Source organism: Vulpes vulpes, chromosome 10, assembly GCF_048418805.1.
Source record: "Vulpes vulpes isolate BD-2025 chromosome 10, VulVul3, whole genome shotgun sequence".
Classification (NCBI taxonomy): Eukaryota; Metazoa; Chordata; class Mammalia; order Carnivora; family Canidae; genus Vulpes; species Vulpes vulpes.
Window position 1 is genome coordinate 76969126 of NC_132789.1, and position 23302 is coordinate 76992427.

The window sequence follows — 23302 nt, forward strand, 5'->3', positions numbered from 1 at the left end:
CTGCATCTGATGATCCAACTGCCTCAGATGATCCGTGTGCGTACTGATGTTTGGGAGGCACGGCTTTCCCGGATCCGCACGGGGAGCAGCTCCGGAGAAGCGGAGCAGCGGTTCGTCATCCAGGACCAGACAGAGCAGGTGCGCCGGGGCGGAGCGGCCCTCGGGAGCCAAGTCCGAGCCACCCGCTTCTTCAGGACGCATTTGGTTAGGATCTATAGGGCTCTCGGTCCTCCTGTCCCTGCAGAAGGCACCGTCAGGGCTCACGAAGGCCCGTCCGCCCGGTCCTGGGTCGGGAAGCTCCCTCCGGCAGCCCCCGCCGCCCAGCCGCCGCGTCAGAAGCACCGTCGCCAGCGCTGCGCCTCAGGCTCCGCCCCTGGCTCGTAACACCGCCCCCGAGCGCCGGGCCGGGGCGGGGCCTGCATTCCTGGGCCCCGCCCCTTCCGAGCCTGCCGGAAGTGACGTCATGGTCCGACTGGCCGGTCTCTCGGTCTTCTTCCCCCTCCCGTACTCTTCCTCCCCAGTCCCTCCCCTCCCCTCCCCCTTCCCTCCTCCGGCTCCAGCCTCTGAGGCCGCGCGGGCGGAGGAGGCTATGGAGTGAGGGGCGGCGACGGCGGCGGCCGGGCGCTAAGGCTGAGCAGGAGCAGCCAGGAAGCGTTTGGGGGGGCGGGGGAAACAAGCTCCAGCGCCGCCCCTCCCGGGAAAGAGGGGAAGAGGTGAGTGACCGCCCGCGGGCACCGGGCGATCTCCTCCACCTGCCGCCCTCCGTGTTGGGCTCCTGAGGCTCGCGAGGAGGGAATGGGGAAGGACCGGCACCCCGGGGTAGGCCTCCCGAGGCTCTTGGAGCTGGTGACTGTTGCCTGGTGACAGCCCTGCCGGCTGCCGGCCGGGACGGTGGGCGCCCGCGCGAAGCCGGGGCTGGGGGAGTGGCGAGCTCCGGGGAGCGGACCCGAGAGGCCCGAGTCCCCCGAAGAGGCCTCGAGGCGACGGGGGACCAGGGCCGGAGTCGTCTGCGGGAGGGAGAGCCCCTTTCTCGGGCCCTGGAGCTCGGGTTTCCGCGGTGGACATCTCGGTTCCCTTTTGGGAAATTGGAGCCGCCTCCGCCCCGGTCAGTCCGGTGGTCTGCACCTGATGACCTGGGTTCCCAACAGCGCCCCGCCGCCCGCGTCCTTTCCGACGGTAGCTGTAGTTCTGGAACGGAAGCTTATTGTGTGCGGTGGGTGGGGCAGGTGTGTTGTGAAGACTGACACCCCCCGCGGTGGCTCCTGCCCTCTTGTTTTCCTAAGCGGGAGAGAAAGGTTGGAGGAAGGTTTAGACGGATCAAGCTTGAAAAAAACTTCTTGGGATCCCACTGAATACATACCTCCGATCACTCCTTACGGAGACCAATACTGTCAGGCCAACGCCTATAACAATCTTCATGAGACTGGACTCGGGCAACTTAAAAGTGCCATGTCAGGACTGCCTTAAAATTGTAAGTGCAAACTAGTTTTTTGTAGATGAAATTCAGGCATTATTTGTATGATTATTTTTTAATTTTTTATGTATTTTCTTACATACTGGATTCTACGAATAATAAGTTTTCCAAGTAGCGTTTGCACCCCGCTCCATTCTGGAAAATTAACCTAATTTAATGAAAATGCCCCAAACCTGCCTGTTACTTTAAAACTGATCATGTTCTGGTGGTGGCTTGAAAGTCAGATACTTGAAGCTTCCTTATAGACTTTGCAGGGTTTTTTTGTCTGGCCTCCTGTCTTATTCTTTGAAATAAACGTTAATTTAAAAGCTTAAAATGGTTTATCAGGCGAGTGTATAAATAGAATTCTTGAGACAATATTACATTAGTCATAAAAAGATGCTTTTGGAGGATTGTGTTAAAGGAAAGGAACCTAGTGGAAGGTAAGGACCTTCCTTCTGTTCAGATCCACTTTACTCACATGCCAAAACCTATTCTTTTCTCTTTAAGATCAATAAGCAGCCAATAAAAACAGACACATTGTACTTCTATACAACAGAATACTTCTGAACAAATCAAACCAATAATTGTGAATAACTACCCTACCTACGTTTCAAATTCATTATTTACCCCCCAATAAAAATAGGTTCTCTTGCTGTGTTTAGCTGAAGAGACGAGCGTCATCATCCCTTTCTCTAGGAGTAGAAGTGTGATATCTTCCTGTCTCTCATGACTCATAGTAGTCTTTCTAGAAGTCCTATTAATTGGGCCTCTTGAACATGTCCACTCTTCATCTTCAGTACTAGTACTGTAGTTCCAGCCATCATCATCTCTCCTTTGATGAAAACGAGCTTCCTAGATATGGCCTACTTGCATTTACTGTGGTCAGATCTGTAGTTTTCCACACCAGGTTGAGTGACTTTTTCAAAATGCAGATCTAATCACATTATCTTCATGTGTAAAGCCCTTCAGTGGCTTTCATTGTTTTTAAGAGAAATTAGCATCCGGAACAGTCTGTTTTGGTCCCTGGTTGCCTTTTCAACAGTCTTTTCTACAGTGCTTTCTGGCATTCTTCTCTCCTCGAGTCAGTTCTTTCTGTTCTGCTTCAAGTACATGGCTTTTAGTTATGGTACTTTCTCTGCCTGGAAATACACTTCTTTTCCTGTTACTGCCTGTTCAGCTCAGTTCAGGGAAGACTTTGCTGGTTAGGATAGAGTCCCATAATGATATGTTCACATGACACCATTGCAGAGTTGCTGTATTTATTAATTCTTAATAAATTAATGAGATATTTCACATGCTGTGTAAGTGCTTAATAAATGTTGAGTGAATTCATTCAGTGCTTAATCTGCTAGGTAGTAAGCATTTTATGTGTTGTCATCTTTTTTTTTTTTTTATAGAATACACCTCCTTTTCAAGCCCTCATGAAATATTTTTTTTAAATTTCTATTTATTTATGATAGTCACAGAGAGAGAGAGAGAGAGAGGCAGAGACACAGGCAGAGGGAGAAGCAGGCTCCATGCACCGGGAGCCTGACGTGGGATTCGATCCTGGGTCTCCAGGATCACGCCCTGGGCCAAAGGCAGGCGCCAAACCGCTGCGCCATCCAGGGATCCCCATCTTTTTTTTTTTTTTAAGATTTTATTTATTTATTCATGAGAGAGACAGAGAGAGAGGCAGAGACAGACACCCAGGCAGAGCGAGAAGCAGGCTCCATGCAGGGAGCCCCATGCGGGACTCAATCCCAGGACCCCAGGATCATGACCTGAGCCGAAGGCAGACACTCAACCATTGAGCCACTCAGGCCCCTGTGTCCTCTGAACAACCACTTGATATATATGGGTGGCAGGTCCCCCTTTTTATGGATTAGAAATAGTATTAGGGAGTAATTGGTGGCCCCAGTGCTAATAAGTATTAGAACAGGCATTTGAACCCGGGTTTCCTTGCCACTGAGGATTGTGTACTTACTCCTATAACATTTAATTCTCACATTGCATCAGAACACCTGGGGAGCTGCTCAAAATACAAATGCCCTGACTGCACATTTACAGATTCTGATTCCAAAGGTCTGAGATAGTAGATAGGCATCTGTGTGATTAGCAAGTTAGCCAGTCATTTGGATGTTATTATTAGATGTATTTAGATGTTCATCAGTGTTTGAAAACCATTGCCTTAGACAACATTTCACTGCTTTATGAGTTACAGTTTTTACACGTTTTACTTCACTGTATTTCAGATTTTGTATGTTCTTAAAAGCAAGGAAGAACTATAGACCTGAGGAAGTGAACTTAGTTGTCAGTTTAATTTCCTACCCAGTTTTTCCTTTTCCCCCTTCTCCAGCTTAACGGGCTGAGTAGTGAGATGATTGCCACCCCAGTGCTGCTAGTTTTTTGAAATCATGGTAATTTTAAGAATCTGATTGCGTTCCTGTAGTAAAAACTACGCTAAGTACATGGGCTTGAAGTGCCTTCAAAAGAGTTGGATGTGATCTCTCCTCAGATCTTATGGTTCAGATTACTAATTTGATATTTAAGCATATGTTGCCTTATAATTTCTCATGTTGCCTTTTAAGTCTTTGGTACAGTGTTCTTAAGTTTGTAAAGTGATGGAATGTTTTACTTCTTGTTTCTCCTGCACCTAGTGTGGTGCTTTACACATGGTAGGTAACCAATAATTTGTTGAACAGACTGTGCATCTCTGTTCATTCCTAAGGCGTGTTAATATTTTATGTTTTTCTTAAATCAGGTTTGTCTCCTGTAAGTAATTTGTTCTAGCTCAATTGATAATTATTAGATACTTTATGTAGTTGTAAAGAGAATGATTGTCTTTGGCTGGTGTAATCTTTGTTTTTTGAATAAGATTAAACATGATGGAAATGCCAAAGGATACTTACTGCTAACCTTTTTTTTTAAACTGTATCTTTTTAAAGCTTATAGTAGTCTCTGAGTGCTCTCATAAGAAAAAAAAGTGTAATTCAAGAATGTATCTCAGAGTCCTCTTTAGATGTAAAGAGATAAGTATTGCGTGTGGGAATGTAAGGTACGACATTTTTCCCAAATCTCATGAATCACTTTCCCCAAAAGTATTTGTGTCATGTTAATGTAATTTTTATATGAATCACAAAATCTCATTTTATGAATATTTAACTATATAAATCACTGTATATAAGTGATATTCTTTTATATTCAGGCATTTACATAGAAAGAAGTCTCAGACAGTTGTGCCTCTTCAAGGAATAAAACTATTTTGAGTTGATTGGTATTTATTTGCATTGTTCATTAGTGGTCAGTGTGTATTATTTTGTGCTTATTGAAAGACTAGTTTCTGCTAGGTGCTGTGAGACTAACAAGCACTGAACATAATTTCATTATCAGATGTAATCATAATAATTTTTTTATTTGCATTACAGAATTTCCATAACACATAAATACATAATACAGGCTAGTTCTACTTTTTAATATTTCATTCTTGGGGAAGTAAGGGATTTGCAGTTGTGTTACTTGAAAATGCAGGAATTTTTTTTTTTTGCATAAATCTAATTTTACCTACTATATTCCTGCTATCTCTAGAGTTTATGCGTAGGCAGACTGAAAGAATTGCCAATTCCTTTCAGCTACCTGCCATCAGGTGCTGTAACAGCCCACCTTCTGGCAAGTATGTGTACAATTTTGTATTGCATCAGATTTACCTTCTGGTTCTACCAAAAGCCAAGTTATGGCTGAGCCAGATGTTAGAGAGTTATAGTCTTGGAATCATAATTAAGTTGTCCCAAATCTTGTTTTGACTGAGATTTAGAGGGAAAGATGAATGAATTTCAGGTAAATTCTGCTAAGTGGTATACAGTGGGAAATGGCTTATATCCATGGACATTCCTGTTGTTTTATAACTTTGTGTCTGGAAAAGATGGGCTTTTTTCTTTATCCAGCAATCAAGTGAAAATTTGAAGAGCTACTATTTTAAGAAAAGATATTTGGACTCTAAGTTTCTTATATGTTAAAGGGATGTTGCTAATAATTCAAAATCTCATTTAAATTCAGGTCTTCTTTTAGAAGTTCTTTCAGTTCATCTGTCTTCAGCCTTCTGTTACTCTCATGATATTCTTGGCTAACCTTTTTCAAGGTTATAGCCTTAACTGCTGTACTGCTTATAAGCTCATGGTAATCAAAGTTTTGTTTTCAATCAAGGCTTTTTTTTCTAAGTTTTTGGCCTGTGTATCTAAAAACCTACTAGATATATCTATATGTGAGTGTCATTCAGGCAACTCAACTTCAGTGTGTCCAAAATTGAATTCTTCCTCCCACAAAACCAAGAGTTATCCCCTTTAAATCCTGCCTGGGTAAATGGCTTCATCCTCTGTCTAGACTCTGAAATGGGAGACCTGATTGGGATTCCCAGTTTTGTCCCTTTTCTTTATCTAATTGGTCACTAACTTCTCTTAGTTCTAACTTGTACTTGTTTCTAACTTTTTCTTTTCTTCCCTTCCTTATTATTTATTACCTTACTTCAGCAACCTCTCCCTCTGTTAAAATATGTTTAAAATTTGATATATAGTACATAAAAGTGCGTAGCAAAGTTTAATATGTAATTATAAAATAAATATCCATGGAACACCTTTGAAACCCCCTTCTTCCCACCATCTCTTCCCTATCTTCCCTGTCTCTATTTCCAAGTATCTTTTCCTTTGTCTTCTTGCTTTATATACATTCTAAATTATGCATATATATCATCCCTGAACTACGTGTTGATGTTCTCTTTAGTCTTGCCATGTTCCCTATTCCCACTCTCTATTTGATTAGAGTGGTTGATCTTACTCATTTCTGAAACCCTTCTGTGGCTTATTGCTTACTACTCATTGCTCTTGGTGATCTGGCTTGTTTCTTTTGCCATATTTCCCTGTTTCCTCCAGCTTTTATCTGAACTGCTTTGTTTTTACTTTGTTCTCCCGTTCTCTGTCTAGTTCATTTCTATTCACCTTTAGAGACATCTCTAGCATTACCGTTTTGGGAAAACCTTCTCTCTCTTACTATTTTTTGTTTTGTTTTTGTTTTTTGGCTCCTGTAAGACTTTGTATTACTGTAGATTTTATCACTGTGGGCTAATGCTATAGTTTGTTTATGTCTCTGTCTCTTGCCCCTTTGATGATAAGATCTTTCATGGCTTATTTTTCCTTCTTTCTCCCAGTTTCTTATGTAGTATCAGGGACATAGTGGGTACTCAATAAATATTAAATAATTTATCAGGTGAATTTCCACGTCTACTCCTACCATGTGTACCCTATCGTTGGCTCTGTTTGGATGACGAATGAGTTTCTCATTGAATATTACCTCCGAAAATATCCTTTGTTTTCATACTGAGCTCTTTGTAGTTCTCAAATCACATCATGATCTTCCTCCCTTACTGTAGTGTGGTAGGCACCTCTCTGTTTATTGCTGTAAATCTTTGCAGGTCTGAGTCTGCTGGCTACAGACTAAGTCCCCAAAGAGCAGAAATGTTGCCATTTACATCTGTATTCCCAATGTATAACTAGTGCATGGTGAGTTAGAGGAATGGGTATGCAGGTTTTAAAGAGGGTTTTTATGTCCCTTTACCTCCCCCATCAAAATCAGCAGCAGATGTTCATAGAGAACAACTTGGCATAGCAATAAATATTTTCATAATGCCAATAGCAACATTTTCTAACTGCTCACAGAAATGCAGCATTAAATTAAAAAGGGAAAGAGGATCTCTATTTCTGTTTCTAGACAGTTCAAGTCTTTCATAGAAGAAGGTAGGTCATATCTGCATAAATATAATTTAATTAACAGAAAAAACTGGATATGAACTAGTGCTACCTTAGTCCAGGGGCCTTCCAAATATTTTTGCTTGTGTGTTTTCCAAATAATTTGGAAAGAAAGAAAAAGTACTTTTTTGCATGTTTTTAAGTTGCTAGTATCTGAAATTTTTCATCAAGAGTTTTGATAGTTACAAAGGACCTAATTTCTAAATTGTTGCATATTGTGATTATGTTTTACTTTTATCAAAACCTTGGAATTTTTGCTTATTAATTGGAATAAACTTGTTCTTATACATCCCTATGACAGCCATCTTATTTCTTAATTGTAATTCTGTGATAGATAAGGCATGGGGGCTTGCTGTTAATATCTGCTCTAGAAGAAATAAAGCACAGCCTCTTTGAGTAGTTTTTCCCAAATTCCTTTTTGCTTTATTCTTAAGAGACTTTCAGTATTAATGCATTCTTGAATTTCATTTGCTGTATTCAAAGTTTTTTATATCCAGGCAAATGCCATATAATAAGATTGTGATGGCTGCAAAAAATTCTTTGGGCAAGTGGGAGAAAATTGTGCAGAAAGAATTGGTTAAGGAAGATTTACAGGACACCGACTTTGTCAGATAAATCAGTTTTAGGAAGGAGTAAACATGGAAGTGGAATATTTGAAGAATGATAGAGTTTTAGGCCTCGTTTTGTGCCATGGACCCTTTGATAGTCTAGTGAAGCCTGTGGACCCCTTCTTAAAGCAATATTTTAGGGTCTTGTCAATTTCTACAAAAGTCCCTGGGATCCTGACTGGATTGCATGGAGTCCATAGATCAGTGGGGAAATTGGTATCTTAGCAATATTGAGTCTTCCAGTTTGTGGATGCAGTCTTTCCTTTTAAGTCTTCATCAGTTTTCGTAGCAATTATTTGTTGTTTTCATTGTCCAAATCTTATATATCTTGTTAAATTTATCCAATAGGTATTTCATGTTCTTGAAATGGTATTTTTAAAATTTCAGTGTTTGTTTCTTGGATATTGAAATAGACCTCCCCCCCTTTTTAAATGTTCTGTTTTTATATTCTTTAATGCTAAACTCATTTAGTTCTAGTAGCTTTTTTGTAGATTGCTTCTGACTTTCTGTGTACATTTTATTTTGTTCTAATTGCTTTGGCTAGGGACCTCCATTAGAATATTGAATTAAAGTGGTAAAAGTGGTTGTTTTTACTTTGTTCCCAAACATAGGGAGAAAGTGATCAATCTTCTATTTTTAAATGTAATATTAGTTGTAGATATTCAGAGATTCTATTAAACAGGTTGAGGAAGTTTGTTCATTCGTTCGTTCGTTCCTTCCTTCCTTCCTTCCTTGTTTCCATCCATCCATCTATCCTTTTTTAAAAAGTAGGCCTCCATGCCCATTGTGGAGCTTGGACTCACAACCCGAGATTAACAGTTACATGTTCTTTTGAGTGAGTCAGCCAGGTGCTCTAAGGAAATTTCTTTCTGTTCTTAGTTTGTTGAGAGTTTTTATTATTATTATTATTATTATTATTATTATTATTATTAAATATTTATTCATGAGAGACATAGAGAGAGAGACAGAGAGGCAGAGACACAGGCAGAGGGAGAAGCAGGCAAACCCGATGTGGGACTCGATCCTGAGACTCCAGGATCACGCCTAGGCCGAAGGCAGGTGCTAAACCGCCAAGCCACCTAGGGATCCCCGAGAGTTTTTATTGTGAATGAATATTGAATTTTGTCAAAAATTTTTTCTTTTACTGAGATTATTGTATGTCCTTCTCCATTATTCAGTTAATGTGGTAAATTATATGAATTTGTTTTTGCGTGTTAAATCAACCTTGCATTCCTGAGATAAATCCTTCTTGGTCATCGGGTTGGATTTATTAGATTTGATGTACTAATATTTTGTTAAGTTGATGAGGGATATTGATATGTAGTTTTCTCTTCTGTCATTTGTTGTTGGTGTCAGGGCAATACTGACTAAATAACATGACATAGAAAGTATTCTCTTCTGTGTTCTGGAAGAGCTTGTACTGACCTGGTCATTATGTATTCTTTAAATGTTTGATAGAATTCAACAGTGAACCATTTGAGCCTGGAGTTTATTTTGTGGTAAAGTTTGTAGTTTTGAATTGAATTTCTTATAATAGGACTATTCTGACTTTCTGTTCCTTCTTGAGTCAATTTTGGTAGTTTTGATTTTCAAGGATTTTTTTTTCCATTTCGTTCAAGTTGTTTAATTATCAACTTGGCATAAGATCATTTATAGTATACCTTATTGCTTAAAATCTATAGGATTTAAATAAGATTAAAATCCATAGGATTTCCTCTATTTCCAATATTGGTCATTTGTGTCTTAAATTTTTTCTTAATGTAACTAGAGGCTTATCTTTTTGAAAGCACAGTTTTTGGCTTCATTGATTTTTCTTTTTTCATTTCTCTATTAAAATAGGGTGTTACATTAAATTCCGTATGTTTGGGGGATCCCTGGGTGGCTCAGCGGTTTAGTGCCTGCCTTTGGGCCAGGGCGTGGTCCTGGAGTCCTGAGATTGAGTCCCACATTGGGCTCCTGGCATGGAGCCTGCTTCTCCCAATGCCTGTGTCTCTGCCTCTCTCTCTCTCTCTCTCTCTCTCTCACTCTCACTCTCCCTCTCTATCATGAATATATAAATAAAAAAATCTTTAAAAAAATAAATGAATTCAGTATATTTCATTGGTTTTTACTCTTTTATTTCCTTTTTTCTACTTATTTTGCATTTAATTTACCTTTTTTTTTTTTTTTTTTCCTGGCTTCCTGAGATGAAAGATGAGACTACTGATTGATTTTGGCAGTTCCCCCCACCTCATATAAATATTTAAAGCTGTACATTTTTCACTAATTACTACTTTACGTACATCCCACACATTTTTCACTTTTATTCACCTCAAAGTATTTAAACATTTTCTGTGATGTATTTATTTTAGCCCTTGGGTTATTGAGAAGGATTTAATTTCTAAATATTTGCATTTTTTTGTAGATATTTCTCTATTACTGATTTCTAGTTTAATTTCACTGTGGCAAATAACATGTTTTATATTTCAGTAGTTTTCAATATGTTGAGATTTGGCTCAGAATAGAGTCACCCTTAGAGTGTTCCATGTACACATGAAAACAAAATGCATTCTGCTGTTGTCAAGTGGGTGTTTTTGAGTCATGTTGTTTGACAGTGTTATTCAAGTTCTCTTTGTTGATTTTTTGTCTACTCAGTCTACGTTCATTTGTTACTGAGAGAAGATCCTTGAAGTCTACAACTATAACTGTGGATTTGTCTGTTTGTTTCAGTCATTTTTTTGCTATATTTATTTTAAAGCTCTTATTCAGTATGTACACATTTAGGATTTTATGTCTTCTTTGATGAAATGACATCTTTGTTATGAAATATTGCCTATTCTGTTTGTTATTAATATGACCACTCTAGCTTGGTATATTTTCACATTCTTTCAGTTTTATTTTATTTTTTTTAGATCTTATTTATTTATTCATGAGAGACACAGAGAAAGAGGCAGAGACCTAGGCAGTGGGAGAACCAGGCTCCCTGCAGGGAGCCCCATGTGGGACTCGATCCCAGGATCCCAGGATCATGACCTGAGCCAAAGGCAGTCGCTCAACCACTGAGCCACCTGGCTGCTCGCATTCTTTCAGTTTTAAATCATCTTGTAAAGTGTGTTTAAAGTGAGTTTCTTGAAAGCAGCATATAATTGAGTCTTGCTTTTTAATCTAGTTTGACAATCTCTGCCTTTTAATTGGAATTTTAAATCATTTACACTTAATATTATTTATATGGTTGGATTTAAATCTGTCTTGTTATTTTCTGCTTGTCACAATTGTTCTTTGTTCCTTTCTTCCTCTTTTCCTACTTTTTGTATTCATTTCACTTTAGGATTCCATTTTATTTCCACTATACACCTTTTAGTTATATCTCTTATTTTACCCAATTAATCTAGGATTTATAATATGTTTTTTTTTTTTTTTTTAGATTTTGTTTATCTATTCATGAGCGACACATACACACACACAGAGGCAGAGACACAGGCAGAGGGAGAAGCAGGCTTCATGCAGGGAGCCCGATGTGGGACTTGATCCCGGGTCTCCAGGATCATACCCTGGGCTGCAGGCAGCGCTAAACTGCTGTGCCACCGGGGCTGCCCTATAATATGTCTTTAATTTGCTCTAATCTATTTTCAAGTGATATTATACTGCCTAACATATAAGAATCTTTCAAAAATACACTTCCATTTCCCTTGTCCTGTTCTTGGTTTGTCATATTTTTTACTTTTTCATATTATCAGCATATTTTTGTTATTTTTGTTTTAAATGATCAGTTATCTTTTTAAGAAATATGAGAAATTTTTTTAGATACTTGCATAATTTTTATTTCTGGTATATCCTTCATTCTTTTTATGGATTCACATTTCCATCTGGTATATTTTTCCTTCTGTTTGAAGGACTTCTTTTAATATCTCTTGTAGTGAATATCTGTTGGCAACAAATTTTCTCAGATTTTGTTTTCCTGAAAAAGTATTTTACATTTATTTTTGAAAGTTGTTTTTCCCATGGTGTATAGAATTCTAGGTTGATAGATTTTGTTTTTTGTTTTGTTTTAGCACTTTAGAGATCTTCATTCAGTTGCCTGACTTGTATATTTTCTGATGAAGAAAACTGGGGAAAATTTTTATCTTTTTTTCCCTCTATATATAATTTTCCTATTTTCTCTGGCTGTTTTTAAGATTTTTCTCTTAATTACTGACTTTCAGCTACTTGATAGGATGTGTCTAAATATGGTTTTCTTTGTGTTTATCCTGCATGTGGTTCATTGAATTTCTTGATACTTTGTATTGTTTTCATGAAATTCAGGAACATTTTGGCCATTATTTTTTCAAATATCATTTCTCCCTTTTCCCACTCATTTTTGGGATTCATTTATATATGTTAGACTGTGATATTGTCCCACAGGTCACTGAGACTTTGCTCATTTTTTTTCCTATTCTTTTATTCTGTCTTCAGGTATTACTACTTTTTTTTTTTTTTCCAGTAGACTCCTTGTCCAGTGTGGAACTCAACATGGGCCTTGAACTCATGACCTGGGATCAAGACCTGAGCTGAATTGGATGCTCAATCAACTGATCCACCCAGGCATCCCATGGTTTTACTAATTTTTTTTCCTACTAATCTGTTAATCATATCCTCTGAATTTTTTGTTTGAGATATTTTGTTTTTCAGCTCTAGAATCTTCACTAGGGTTTAAAAAAATATTCCATTTACTCTCATTATGTTCATGCTTTCTTTGAAATACTTAGACAAATGGTAGCTGTTTAATGTCTTTAATGTCTATAACTATCATTTGTAGTCTTTTTTGATTAATTTGAGTCTTGATTATGAGAACATCTTCATATTCATTCATGGCATGTCTACTAATTATTGACTGCATGCTGAACATTGTGGATGTTACATTATTAGATATCTGAAATTTTTTTGTCTTTCTTTCCTGAATATTGGGTTTCATTCTGGTAGACAGCTAAGTAATTTATGAGTAGTTTGATCATTTGAGGCTTGCTTTTAGTTTGTTAGGTCAGCTTTAGAGTACATTTTACTCTAAGAACAGTTTATCCTACTACTATGGCATGGTCCTTGTGGGATTTCTGTTGACTGCCTTTAGTGATCAGTGTAGCTGGTGAGAAATTAAATGATTTATAGCTTGGTGTGAACCTGAACTGTTCAGTTTATAGCTCTCTGGTTGGTCCTTGACTGAGCTGGTTGAGTGTCACACCATGTATGGTCATCTTAGTGTTCAAACAAAGCATCAAATTTCTGGAGCTCTTTTTTCAGCATATTTCCCTCCCTCTCTGTCTCTCTCTTTCTGTCTCTCTTTTTCTTTCTCTGATTTCCCCCCTTTTTGAAATTCTAACCCAGACCTCCCAGCTACCCCTGCATTCTTGAATTCTAGTTTGTCTCCTCAACTCTTTAACTCCGCTAGACTGCTGCTTGGAATTCTGCTCTCTACTCTGGTTTGCGGTGTGCCCCTAGGCAGAAAGCTTGGGGCAGTCCTTGGGTTTGCTTTGTTAATTCACTTTCTCACTAGGATTATATGCCTGTGCTGCCTATTCACTGTTTGAAAATATTTGTTTCATATATCTGTTTGGCTTCTAGTTGTTCAAGGTGAGGGGATAAACTTCAGTGTTTCTGCATCATGACTAGAAATGTGTAAGATTTTAAAAATATTTAATTACCTGTTCCTTCTGCATGTTTTACTGTCTTTTTGCCACCAGTGCTTATTTTTTTAGAAGGTATTCTCAAGTGATTTCATAGTTCAATAGTAGTTTACTCATTTATTTAAGTTAATCTCTGTGCCTATCATGGGGCTCGAACTCAGGACCACAAGATCAAGTCACATGCTCTTCTGACTAAACCAACCAGGTGCCTGCAACAGGAATTTTTTTTAATAGTGAATAAAACTTTTATAAAATACAAATTTATTGTTTAATATAGCATTAGTTCCTTTTAGGTTTTATTTATTTATCTATCTATCTATTATTTTTAAGATTTTATTTATGTATTTATTTATTTATTTATTTGAGAGAGAGAGAGAATGCACAGAGGGAGAGCGAGAGGGAGAAGCAGACTTCCCTGCTGAGCAGGGAGCCTGCTGTGGCCCTCGATCCCAGGACCTTGGACCATGACCTGAGCTGAAGGCAGATGCTCAACCAACTGAGCCACCCAGGTGTCCCCTTTTAGGTTTTATATGTTATTTTTAGCAAGAGGAAAGATTTAGACTCTGTACACCACTTAAAGTCTTGAGGGTTCATGTTACATAGTTGCACAACATTCATGTCTGTGTCAAGTGCGAATATGTCTTTTCCTGGTCTGTAATAATTGAGGTTGAAAGGAACAATTTGGTTCCTAGATTTAAATTTGCATTCAAGTGTATTGGGTTCTTTGAATACAAAATCAACATGAAGTTTTTGTCTCTATAGAATTGTTTCATTCACTGTTTGGGGTATATTAAGTTTTTCAGACTAAATAATGAATGTTAAGTGCTTCAACAAGTACAAACAAATGATCAGTGCTTCCCTGTCCCCCTGTGTTTCTAGGTAACTGTAACTCAATATTGCAGCCATGGAGTCCATGCTTAATAAGTTAAAGAGTACCGTTACAAAAGTAACAGCTGATGTCACTAGTGCTGTAATGGGAAATCCTGTCACTAGAGAATTTGATGTTGGTCGACATATTGCCAGTGGTGGCAACGGGCTAGCTTGGAAAATTTTCAATGGCACAAAAAAATCAACAAAACAGGTAAGTTTTAATTCAGAGTCCATTTGGCAAGAACATACATGCTAAGTACCATAATGTGCATATGCATCTTTATGTTAAGAAATGCCAAAAGTAATGGGTTCTTTACTTCTCGTTTCCATCCAGTGAAGTCATACAAAAATAAATGCTTTAAAACATGCCCTAAATCTAGTTACAAATACATTGTTTAACATATCATCCCGTCTTCTATTTTAATTTTGCTTACTTAATAAATCTAATGTATCTGTTGAGCAAAGAAGTATATTAGATTTTTTAGTGAAGTGTTTGTTTTAGAATAAAAATCATGTTCCTTTTCAAATTTGTCAATGAGCTAGCTATTAGTTTATTATTACAGACTTTTGTAACATTCTTTTGTGTTTAACGCGATATTTTTTATAATCAGAAGGTAGTATGTTTGTGGAATAGTCAGTAATGTGTTTTATGATATATTTATTTCAAAGTTATTTTAAAACTAACTGTTCTTTTAGTAGTCATTTGAATGAGTTATATTTTTATTTTTATTTTTTTAATTTGACTTAAGAGACCAACAGATGGTTCTTAGAAATGTGGAGGATTGTTTAGTGTTATATTTTACTAACAGTTTTCTGTTGGAATTGTTAAAGAATTGAAAAACCTCCAGGTTTAAAACCTCTGTAGAAATAACGTTCTTTAAAAAGAAAAATCACTATTTCCAAAACTACTTTTGTACAAATGAAACATATAGGTTATAAGACATTTGGGATTAATTACACATAATTTTCCAGTGACTCTGTCCCAGTTATACAGTTGTGGATGTATATGCATTATTTGTGACTTTTCCAAAGCTGGCTTTTCCCCCAAACAACAAGTATATTAAAGACTGAATCAGTTTTGGTTATCCTTTTATGAAGTAGGAATCTTGGTCTTGTGATAGCCTATCAAGGCTGGCATGTGGTTTGTACCTGACCTGTAAATCTTGTTTTTATTGCCATTTGGTTGGAAGTCTTTAGTCCAGGGCTGATCTATATTTTAAATGCTGATTTATTTGTCATTTTTGAACATTGTTTTCTCTCTCAATTCACCAAGAGCCCCAAAAATAAGTGGTTTCTTGAGTATTGAATGCTTCAAAAGCTATTGAGTCCATGAAGTTATGTAAATGACCAACCTCTAATACTAGCTTTTATAATCAATTATATCAGGGGAAAATGAAAGAACACCAAATGTACTAAATTTTGCATTATTTATTAATGGTGGAACATAATAGTGTCTGTGTGCTCAGCCAAAAGAGTTCTCAGTGTTTGTGTTTATATTAGAAGTCCGTATACAGAAATTCTCTGATAACGTTGAAACTTCTGTTGCAGTTCATAGAACATGAAAACCAGGCACAAATAATAGGTAATTGATTGGATATTGCATAATAATACATCAGTTCTCAACTGCTAACTGCCAGAATTGGATTCTCTTAGGAAACTGCTTTATTTTACCCCCCAAATTTATTGCTTTGTGGAAAAAGACAGTTTTGAAATATATCTGTGCTTTATGTGGATACAATTTTGAATCTTCTCTCTTTGCCTCTTTTAAACCTAAGGTATCTGAACTGAGTATTCTATTTGGACTATACTAGCTAATTCCTTAAGAAGTAGCTAAGTCTTTAACTACTTTGGCATTGAAGCCTCATTTTAATTTCTCCCTTAATTGTAGTTTTAATTCATTTTCAGTTATCTCATTTTTTAGTAAAAGGGAATCATAGAAGATAGATAATCTAGAGCTGTGCTACCCAATATGGTAACCACAGGCTACATATATCTATTTCAATTAGGAAAAATTAAATTTAGTTCCTTAGGAGCACTAGAAACATTTTCAAGGCTATGTGTGGCTATTCAAGGCTATGTGTGGCTAGTGTATTACCATACTGGACAATGCACATAGAGAACTTAAAAAAAAATTTTTTTTTAAGATTTTGTTTATTTGAGAGAGAGAGAGAGACAGAGATATAGTGACAGAGATAGTGAGAAAGAGCACAAGTGAGGAGGAGAGGGAGAAGCAGGTACCCCACTGAGCCAGGAAGCCCAACATGGCTCTCCATCCCAGGACCTAGAGATTCTGACTTGAGCTGAAGGCAGATGCTTAATTGACTGAGCCACCCAGGCACCCTGCATGTAAAGAACTTTTGATCATCACCAATGTTCTGTACCACAACACTGATCTTAGAGAAATTGGGAGAAAAATATTGGAAAAAGACATTCTTCTTGGTCCCAACCCCCGCCTCCCCCCATGCATAAAGAGACACTGAGACTGTGAGACTTTAAGAAATATTTAAGAAAAATAAAATATTTATATTTAAGATATTTAAGAAAAATATGCGGGTATTTTTCTTAACCCTCTCAGCTTTTCTTGATCTAGCATACAGTGTACTTGATTGTGTTTGTGTTTATAGCAGATTATATGATCTTAAATTTGACTTTGAGGTAACATCAGGTTAGGGACTTAGGCTGGGAGATTCTTTCTGTGTACTTTTTGCTAGGGTTATTTCAAGTTCACAGTAGTACAGTAGTACAGTAGTACATGATGAATTATAATTTTCAGATCATGTACAACTTTTGCCTTTTTAATTTAAGTGTTTGAAGGCTTCTGAGAGGAATGGAGTAAGTAATAAAAGCACCTACAGAGCAGATAAAAAAAAATACACATATACGAAACCTGGAGTGTAGACAGATAAAAAAAAAAATTGGCAAATAATTTACTTTTGTGCCTGGTAACATCATTGTACCTCATTAGGCATCTGTGTTATTATTATCCTGGCTTTATGCTTCCAAAACCCAATTTCTGTTGTTTCTGTTTTTGAAAGACATTCTTTGAAGAAATATCTCCTGGTAAGTAATTTATGAAAGTGCAATTAAGAATTCCTAAGAGTCCTAAGTTTAAAGTTGATTATTTTTTGCAGTTAAATAAGGTGTTTAGGCCAGTTAGGTATACAAATTTAAGATTTTTAAAAGTTATTATTTGGGTAAACTTCACATGTGAACATGTTGAAATGGACAGATCATTAATTATAGCCTTTTAGCATTTGAAGCTACTATTTAGGTTTATGTTTATTTAGATTTCTTCTTGAGTGTTCATTTAGAAGCAGCTCTTGGTTCCCAACCATTACTCTTTCTAGAATCTCAGTAGAGACGTCATAAGACACTTCAGGGTGACATTTAGGGAATAAAGATTGTGTCTATTTAGCATATTTTTAAAATATAAGCATATTTTAAAGAACTTTTGCAGAGTAGTGCACAAATTATCAGTGTAGAGCTTGATGAATGTTTACAGTGAGCACACCTGTGATCAACATCTGGGTCAAGGAAACATTGCTAATATTCATGGCTTTTCATAGTCATTACCTCTTCACACCTTCTCTTCAGAGGTCACTGCTATCTGATCCTTTGACTCTAAGTAAAAATTACTCTAAGTAATTTTTCCTATTTTTGAACTTTAGGGTTGTATGTGTGTGTGCATTGCATGTTTGTTTACTTTTGAATTTTATTTAAGTGGAATCATACTGTGTACTCCTGTTTGGCTCCTTTTCCTTAAATCTATTTTCATGGGATGCATGTATGTTGCTGAACATAGCAGGTTTTCTTTTTATTAAAATATAGGAAGATCCCTGGGTGGCGCAGTGGTTTGGCGCCTGCCTTTGGCCCGGGGCGCGATCCTGGAGACCCGGGATCGAATCCCACGTCGGGCTCCCGGTGCATGGAGCCTGCTTCTCCCTCTGCCTGTGTCTCTGCCCCCCTCTCTCTCTCTCTCTGTGACTATCATGAATGAATAAATAAAATCTTTAAAAAAAATAAAATATAGGATATTGCTATGAACATTCTTGTATATGCCATTGGGATATATAACACATTATTTAGACATGGAATTACCAGGTGATAGTGTTTGTATTTGTTCAGTACTAGTCTTTCTAGAGTGGTTGTTTCAATGTATACTTCCATCAGCGGTTAGTTTCTTCACATTCCTGCCAACCCTTTTTATAGTTAGTCTTTTTAGGCATTCTGAGCAGAGAGTCTTATACTTATTTTTTATTTTTTAGTGTAGTTGACACACAGTGTTAGATTAGTTTCAGGTGTGTGATATAGTGGTTTGACAAGTCTATATGTTATGCCGTGCTCACCACAAGTGTTGTTAACCTTTTGTCACCACACAGTGCTGTTATACTGTTGGCTATATTCCCTATGCTGTACCTTTTATCCCTGTAATTTATTCATTCTGTACCTGGAGGACCATACCTCCACTCCCTTTCACCCATTTTGCCCATCTCTCCATTTGGCAACCATCAGATTGTTCTCTGATTTTTGGGTCTGTTTCTGCTTTTTGTTTGTTTATTCATTTGTTTTGTTTTTTAGATTCCACATAGAAGTGAAATCATATGTATTTGTCTTTCTCTGTCTGACTTCACTTGCCATAATACCCTCTAGGTCCATCCTTGTTGCAGATGGCTGATCTCAGGGTCTATTTATTTTTGAAAATTCATTGAAATATTCGTTACTCCTCTACCTCCTAAACTTTTATATTGTCTGGTAGGTAATTAATTGCTGGGCATAGAATTTATAATGTTGTGTTTCTGTTACAGCTTTATAACTGAGTTAGTCTTTCTACAGAGTAGCATGTTTAGGATTAAAATGGTACCTAACCATAAGTGTTCTTTTCAAACACATTCTTATTTCCATTGTAAATAATATTTATTTTAGAGAGATTTCTGAGATAAGTGCCCTTAATTGGATTTAATTACCTTTTCTAAATTTTTTTTAAAGATCTTATTGATTTATTCATGAGAGATACAGAAAGAGAGAGGCACAGACACAGGCAGAGGGAGAAGCAGGCTCCATGCAGGGAGCCCGACATGGGACTCGATCACGGGTCTTCAGGATCATGCCCTGGGCTGAAGGCGGCACTAAACAGCTGAGCCACCTGGGCTGCCCCCCTTTCTAATTTTTAATTATACTTTATTTAAACAGATCATTAAAGGGAAATTTTTGGCCAAACTATCTATCTATATGTATCAGTCATAAGTGAGAAATGGTTGCTTTTGTATATGTGTGTCCTTTAAAAATTGAAATACCATCACCTTATCTGTTTGATGAGAATGATGTAACTACCAAGGCTGCTAATATGTTTAAATAATTTGTAATAAAAGGACTACATAAATAGAGTTTCTTTCCCACGTGTATACCTTTTATTGTGTTTCGAGTAGAAGAATAATTCTACATTTTGAAATTTCTTTCAACTCTACTATATCAAGTTAAGGGATTTATTTGGGGGGAAGATGTTTTTAAAAAAGAGTGTATGTGTGGGTATATTTATTACTTAAACATTTATTTATTATATGTAAGTATTTCTGTTTATCTTGACACAAAATTCTGTTGCCAGCTAACTACTTTTCAAAATGAATTTAACTTGGGATCCCTGGGTGGCGCAGCGGTTTGGTGCCTGCCTTTGGCCCAGGGCGCGATCCTGGAGACCCGGGATCAAATCCCACGTTGGGCTCCTGGTGCATGGAGCCTGCTTCTCCCTCTGCCTATGTCTCTACCTCTCTTTCTGTGTGACTATCATAAATAAAAAATAAAAAATAAAAAAAAATGAATTTAACTTAACATTTATTTGTGGTCTTCTAATTAGTGTCCCATATTAATGATTATTTTTTAATCCAGTTTTAGAATAGATTTTTTTTTTAAACAGGCAAGTTTAGTCTTATTTTGTCTTAAAAGTCATGTTTGCTGGCCTGTTTTCTTTTGCCTGACTACTGCATTAGCCTTAAAACACCCCCAGTTAAATGACTATTCTTATGAGGATAATGAAGATAGATTGGTTTTAAAAATTATATAATAAATATTTAGCTGGTAATCATTATTTTAGCCATTCTACCGGATGTCATCTTGGACGTTTTCCCTTCCTTACTGCAAAATCTACATTGTGTTGTCCAGATGCCAGTATTCGTGGATGAAGCTTGCTGGTAGTATGTAGGCAAAGGCATAATTAAATTATTATGAAAAATTAAAGTATAATTATAAAATTAAAAGTTTTAAATAAAAAAGAAATCACTGTGCAAAGCTGAATGTGTTAGTCAAATTGGTTAGGTCAGTAATGATCATTGACTATCTTCAATGATTCTATAATTCTATAATTCTATCTTCTATAATTTTAAGAGATATATCTTATTACTGTCTTAGTCTTCTCAAATACCAAGTTCTTTTAACTTAATCTCAATGAAAATTTAGATTTTGTTTTATTATTTTAAGAAAGGAACTTTGCCCCTAAATCACATGAAAAATGAGGAGTATGATGGTTGGCAGTCACCACTGACCAGTCATGAAAGGTCTTTAAATAGAGATCACAGGAAGTATCTATGTCTCAGAAACCATCTCTGGTGGCTTTGAGGGATAGGTTAGTGGAGGTCATGATTACTATTAGGGCATCCTAGACACATTGGCATATATTTATTTAGATTATTTATTTATTTATTTATTTATTTATAATTTAGATTTTATTACTTAAACTGCCCTGTTTTCAGCAAGAGTTCAACGTTGTAGAAAGCAAAGTAGCTTTAAGAAGTTATAAATTAGACTTGTATCAAAAGGCAGTCTCCAGGGACGCCTGGGTGGTGGCTCATTTGGTTAGGCGTCTGCCTTCAGCTCAGGCTCCGTGCTCAGTGAGGAGTCTGCTTCTCCTTCTCCCTATATGCCTCCACCCTGCTTGTGCTCTCTTTTGCTATCTCTCTCAAACAAATAAATAAAATCCTAAAAAAAAAAAAAGGTAGTCTTCATTTTGACAAGTATTAGTTTTTAGAATAGATGTCTTATAGCATTTTTATTTAAAGATAGGCTATTGAGAAAAAATATTTTTTAGTAACTTTTTTTGCCAATGTATTTTAAAGGCTATGAAGTGAATAAAAAAAAGTGCCAAATATTCTTATACTTTGTTTTAGTAATTTTTGTATAAAAAGGAGATTCCAAATTTAATTAGAGTTAACAGTTGACTCTTAAGTGGAAGATTTTGGGTATTTGCAGTACTTCACTTTTTTGTATATTTGAACATTTTCATAATAAAGAGTCAAAAAAGGTTTTAATTCAGTATGATAATGGAAAACTTCCAGTAACTACTTGTCTTTATTTACCACCACTAGGCAGTAAACGTCTGAGTATCTTCTAGGTGTAGATCCTGTAGTGGACACAGAGACACTTAAGGCATGGTTTCTTTCTTCTTTTTTAAGAAGGGGAGGTGTGCTTTCTTTTTTTAAGAAGCTTGTAATACGCATAAAGTGACAGGACTTTTACACAAGTGATGTGTGTTAACAGAGTGGGTAGTGAAGTTGTAGAAGGAAAACAAATGAAAAGTTAGGTGATAGTCTGTTCTGAAGAAAAGTTTTGCAGTGCAGGCTAAGAGTTTTAGGAAGTCTGTGTGAGGTCTAGGGGTCCTGGGGTCAGTCATACCTTGGCATTAGTCAGTCATACCTTTGTTGAAATTGGTTAATTTTAATTAAGCTGGAACAAAGAGAAAATCTTTTTAAGATAGTTGATAACCTATTCTGATCTATGTAGAAATCTTTTGTGACTTTAGATAAATGAATATCTCAGAGAGAAATTTATGTTCTTTTTCTTTATGAACTATGTTTTTCCTTAAGCGGTGAAATTGCAAGAGCTTAAGGGCTATTTCATGTGATATATATATATATATATTTTAAGGTCTTAAAACATCTTGAAAAAATAAACACATTTGGGATGCCTGGGTGGCTCAGTGGTTAAGTGTCTGCCTTCCGGCTCAGGGCGTGATGCTGGAGTCCTGGGGATCGAGTCCCACATCGGGCTCCCTGCTTCTCCCTCTGCCTATGTCTCTGTTTCTCTCTCTGTGTGTGTCTCTCATGAATAAATAAGTAAAATCTAAAAAAAAATAAACACATTTAATTTAGATGCATTTATAAAATGTGTTGTAGCAGAACACTTACTAAAATAAGATTGTGCACATGAATAGTGAGATGGGAACTTGAACTTCTAGGTCATTTGTTTTTAGTTCAAATTACTATGACATAACACTTAGCTCTGATAGACCTGTGTCTCATGAATTATCAAAAGAGCTAAAATTATGAAAAAAAAAAGGAGCTAAGATTATGTATTTATCCATGAATGCTATTTAAATGTCTCAAATGATTATTTTCCTGAAAATATATATTTTAGGGAGGGGGTTGCTCTGTATTTATTGTCCCTGTATTATTTCTGTGTAGACAGAATGGTATATTGGGTAAGAATGTGGTCCTCAGATGTAAAATGACTGAATTTGAACTTGATCTCACCAGTTGTGAGATTTTAGATAATACATTATCTTCTCCACTCTGTCCTCATCTCTTAAATGAGGATAATAATTTGTCTTGTAGGATTGCTGGAGAAATTAACTAATTCCTTAAAAGTACACAAATGCTTTGGAAATAAAATTTTCGAGTTGAGTTACTAAATAGTCCCTTTGTTATTTTGGAGACTTAATCCTCCAAAATCCTTAACTTATTTATATACATATAAGGAGCCTCCAACTTAAAACAAGTTGTGTTTGAGATATTTATTGGCTTGGCATTCTGCAGTGAATCTCTATTAGGTAATGAGGTTGCTTTGTGAAAAAACATAATCCTAATGTAGCAGAAATAATAAATAAAATGGAAAGATACTGTCTTGGGTATTGATAGTTGAGTAGTAGTAGGTTTAACTAGAGGCTTTTGAAAGAGACTTTTATAGAAA

The 23302-nt window shown here is 36.7% G+C and overlaps 1 protein-coding gene across 4 annotated transcripts in view; it reads left to right on the forward strand.

The window, feature by feature from the left end:
- Positions 1-369: 369 nt before the first annotated feature.
- Positions 370-23302, forward strand: part of SCYL2 (SCY1 like pseudokinase 2) — a 62721-nt gene continuing 39788 nt past the window's right edge. The window contains exons 1-3 of one of the 4 annotated variants that reach the window (XM_072724676.1): positions 449-713; positions 12301-12411; positions 14357-14558. In XM_072724676.1, the coding sequence (XP_072580777.1) occupies positions 14382-14558 (177 nt within the window). In that variant the 5' untranslated portion in view covers positions 449-713; positions 12301-12411; positions 14357-14381. Of the gene's footprint in view, positions 714-1283; positions 1472-12300; positions 12412-14356; positions 14559-23302 lie in introns of all 4 variants that reach the window. The other 3 variants (XM_072724678.1, XM_072724675.1, XM_026013014.2) reach the window with 3 other exon arrangements.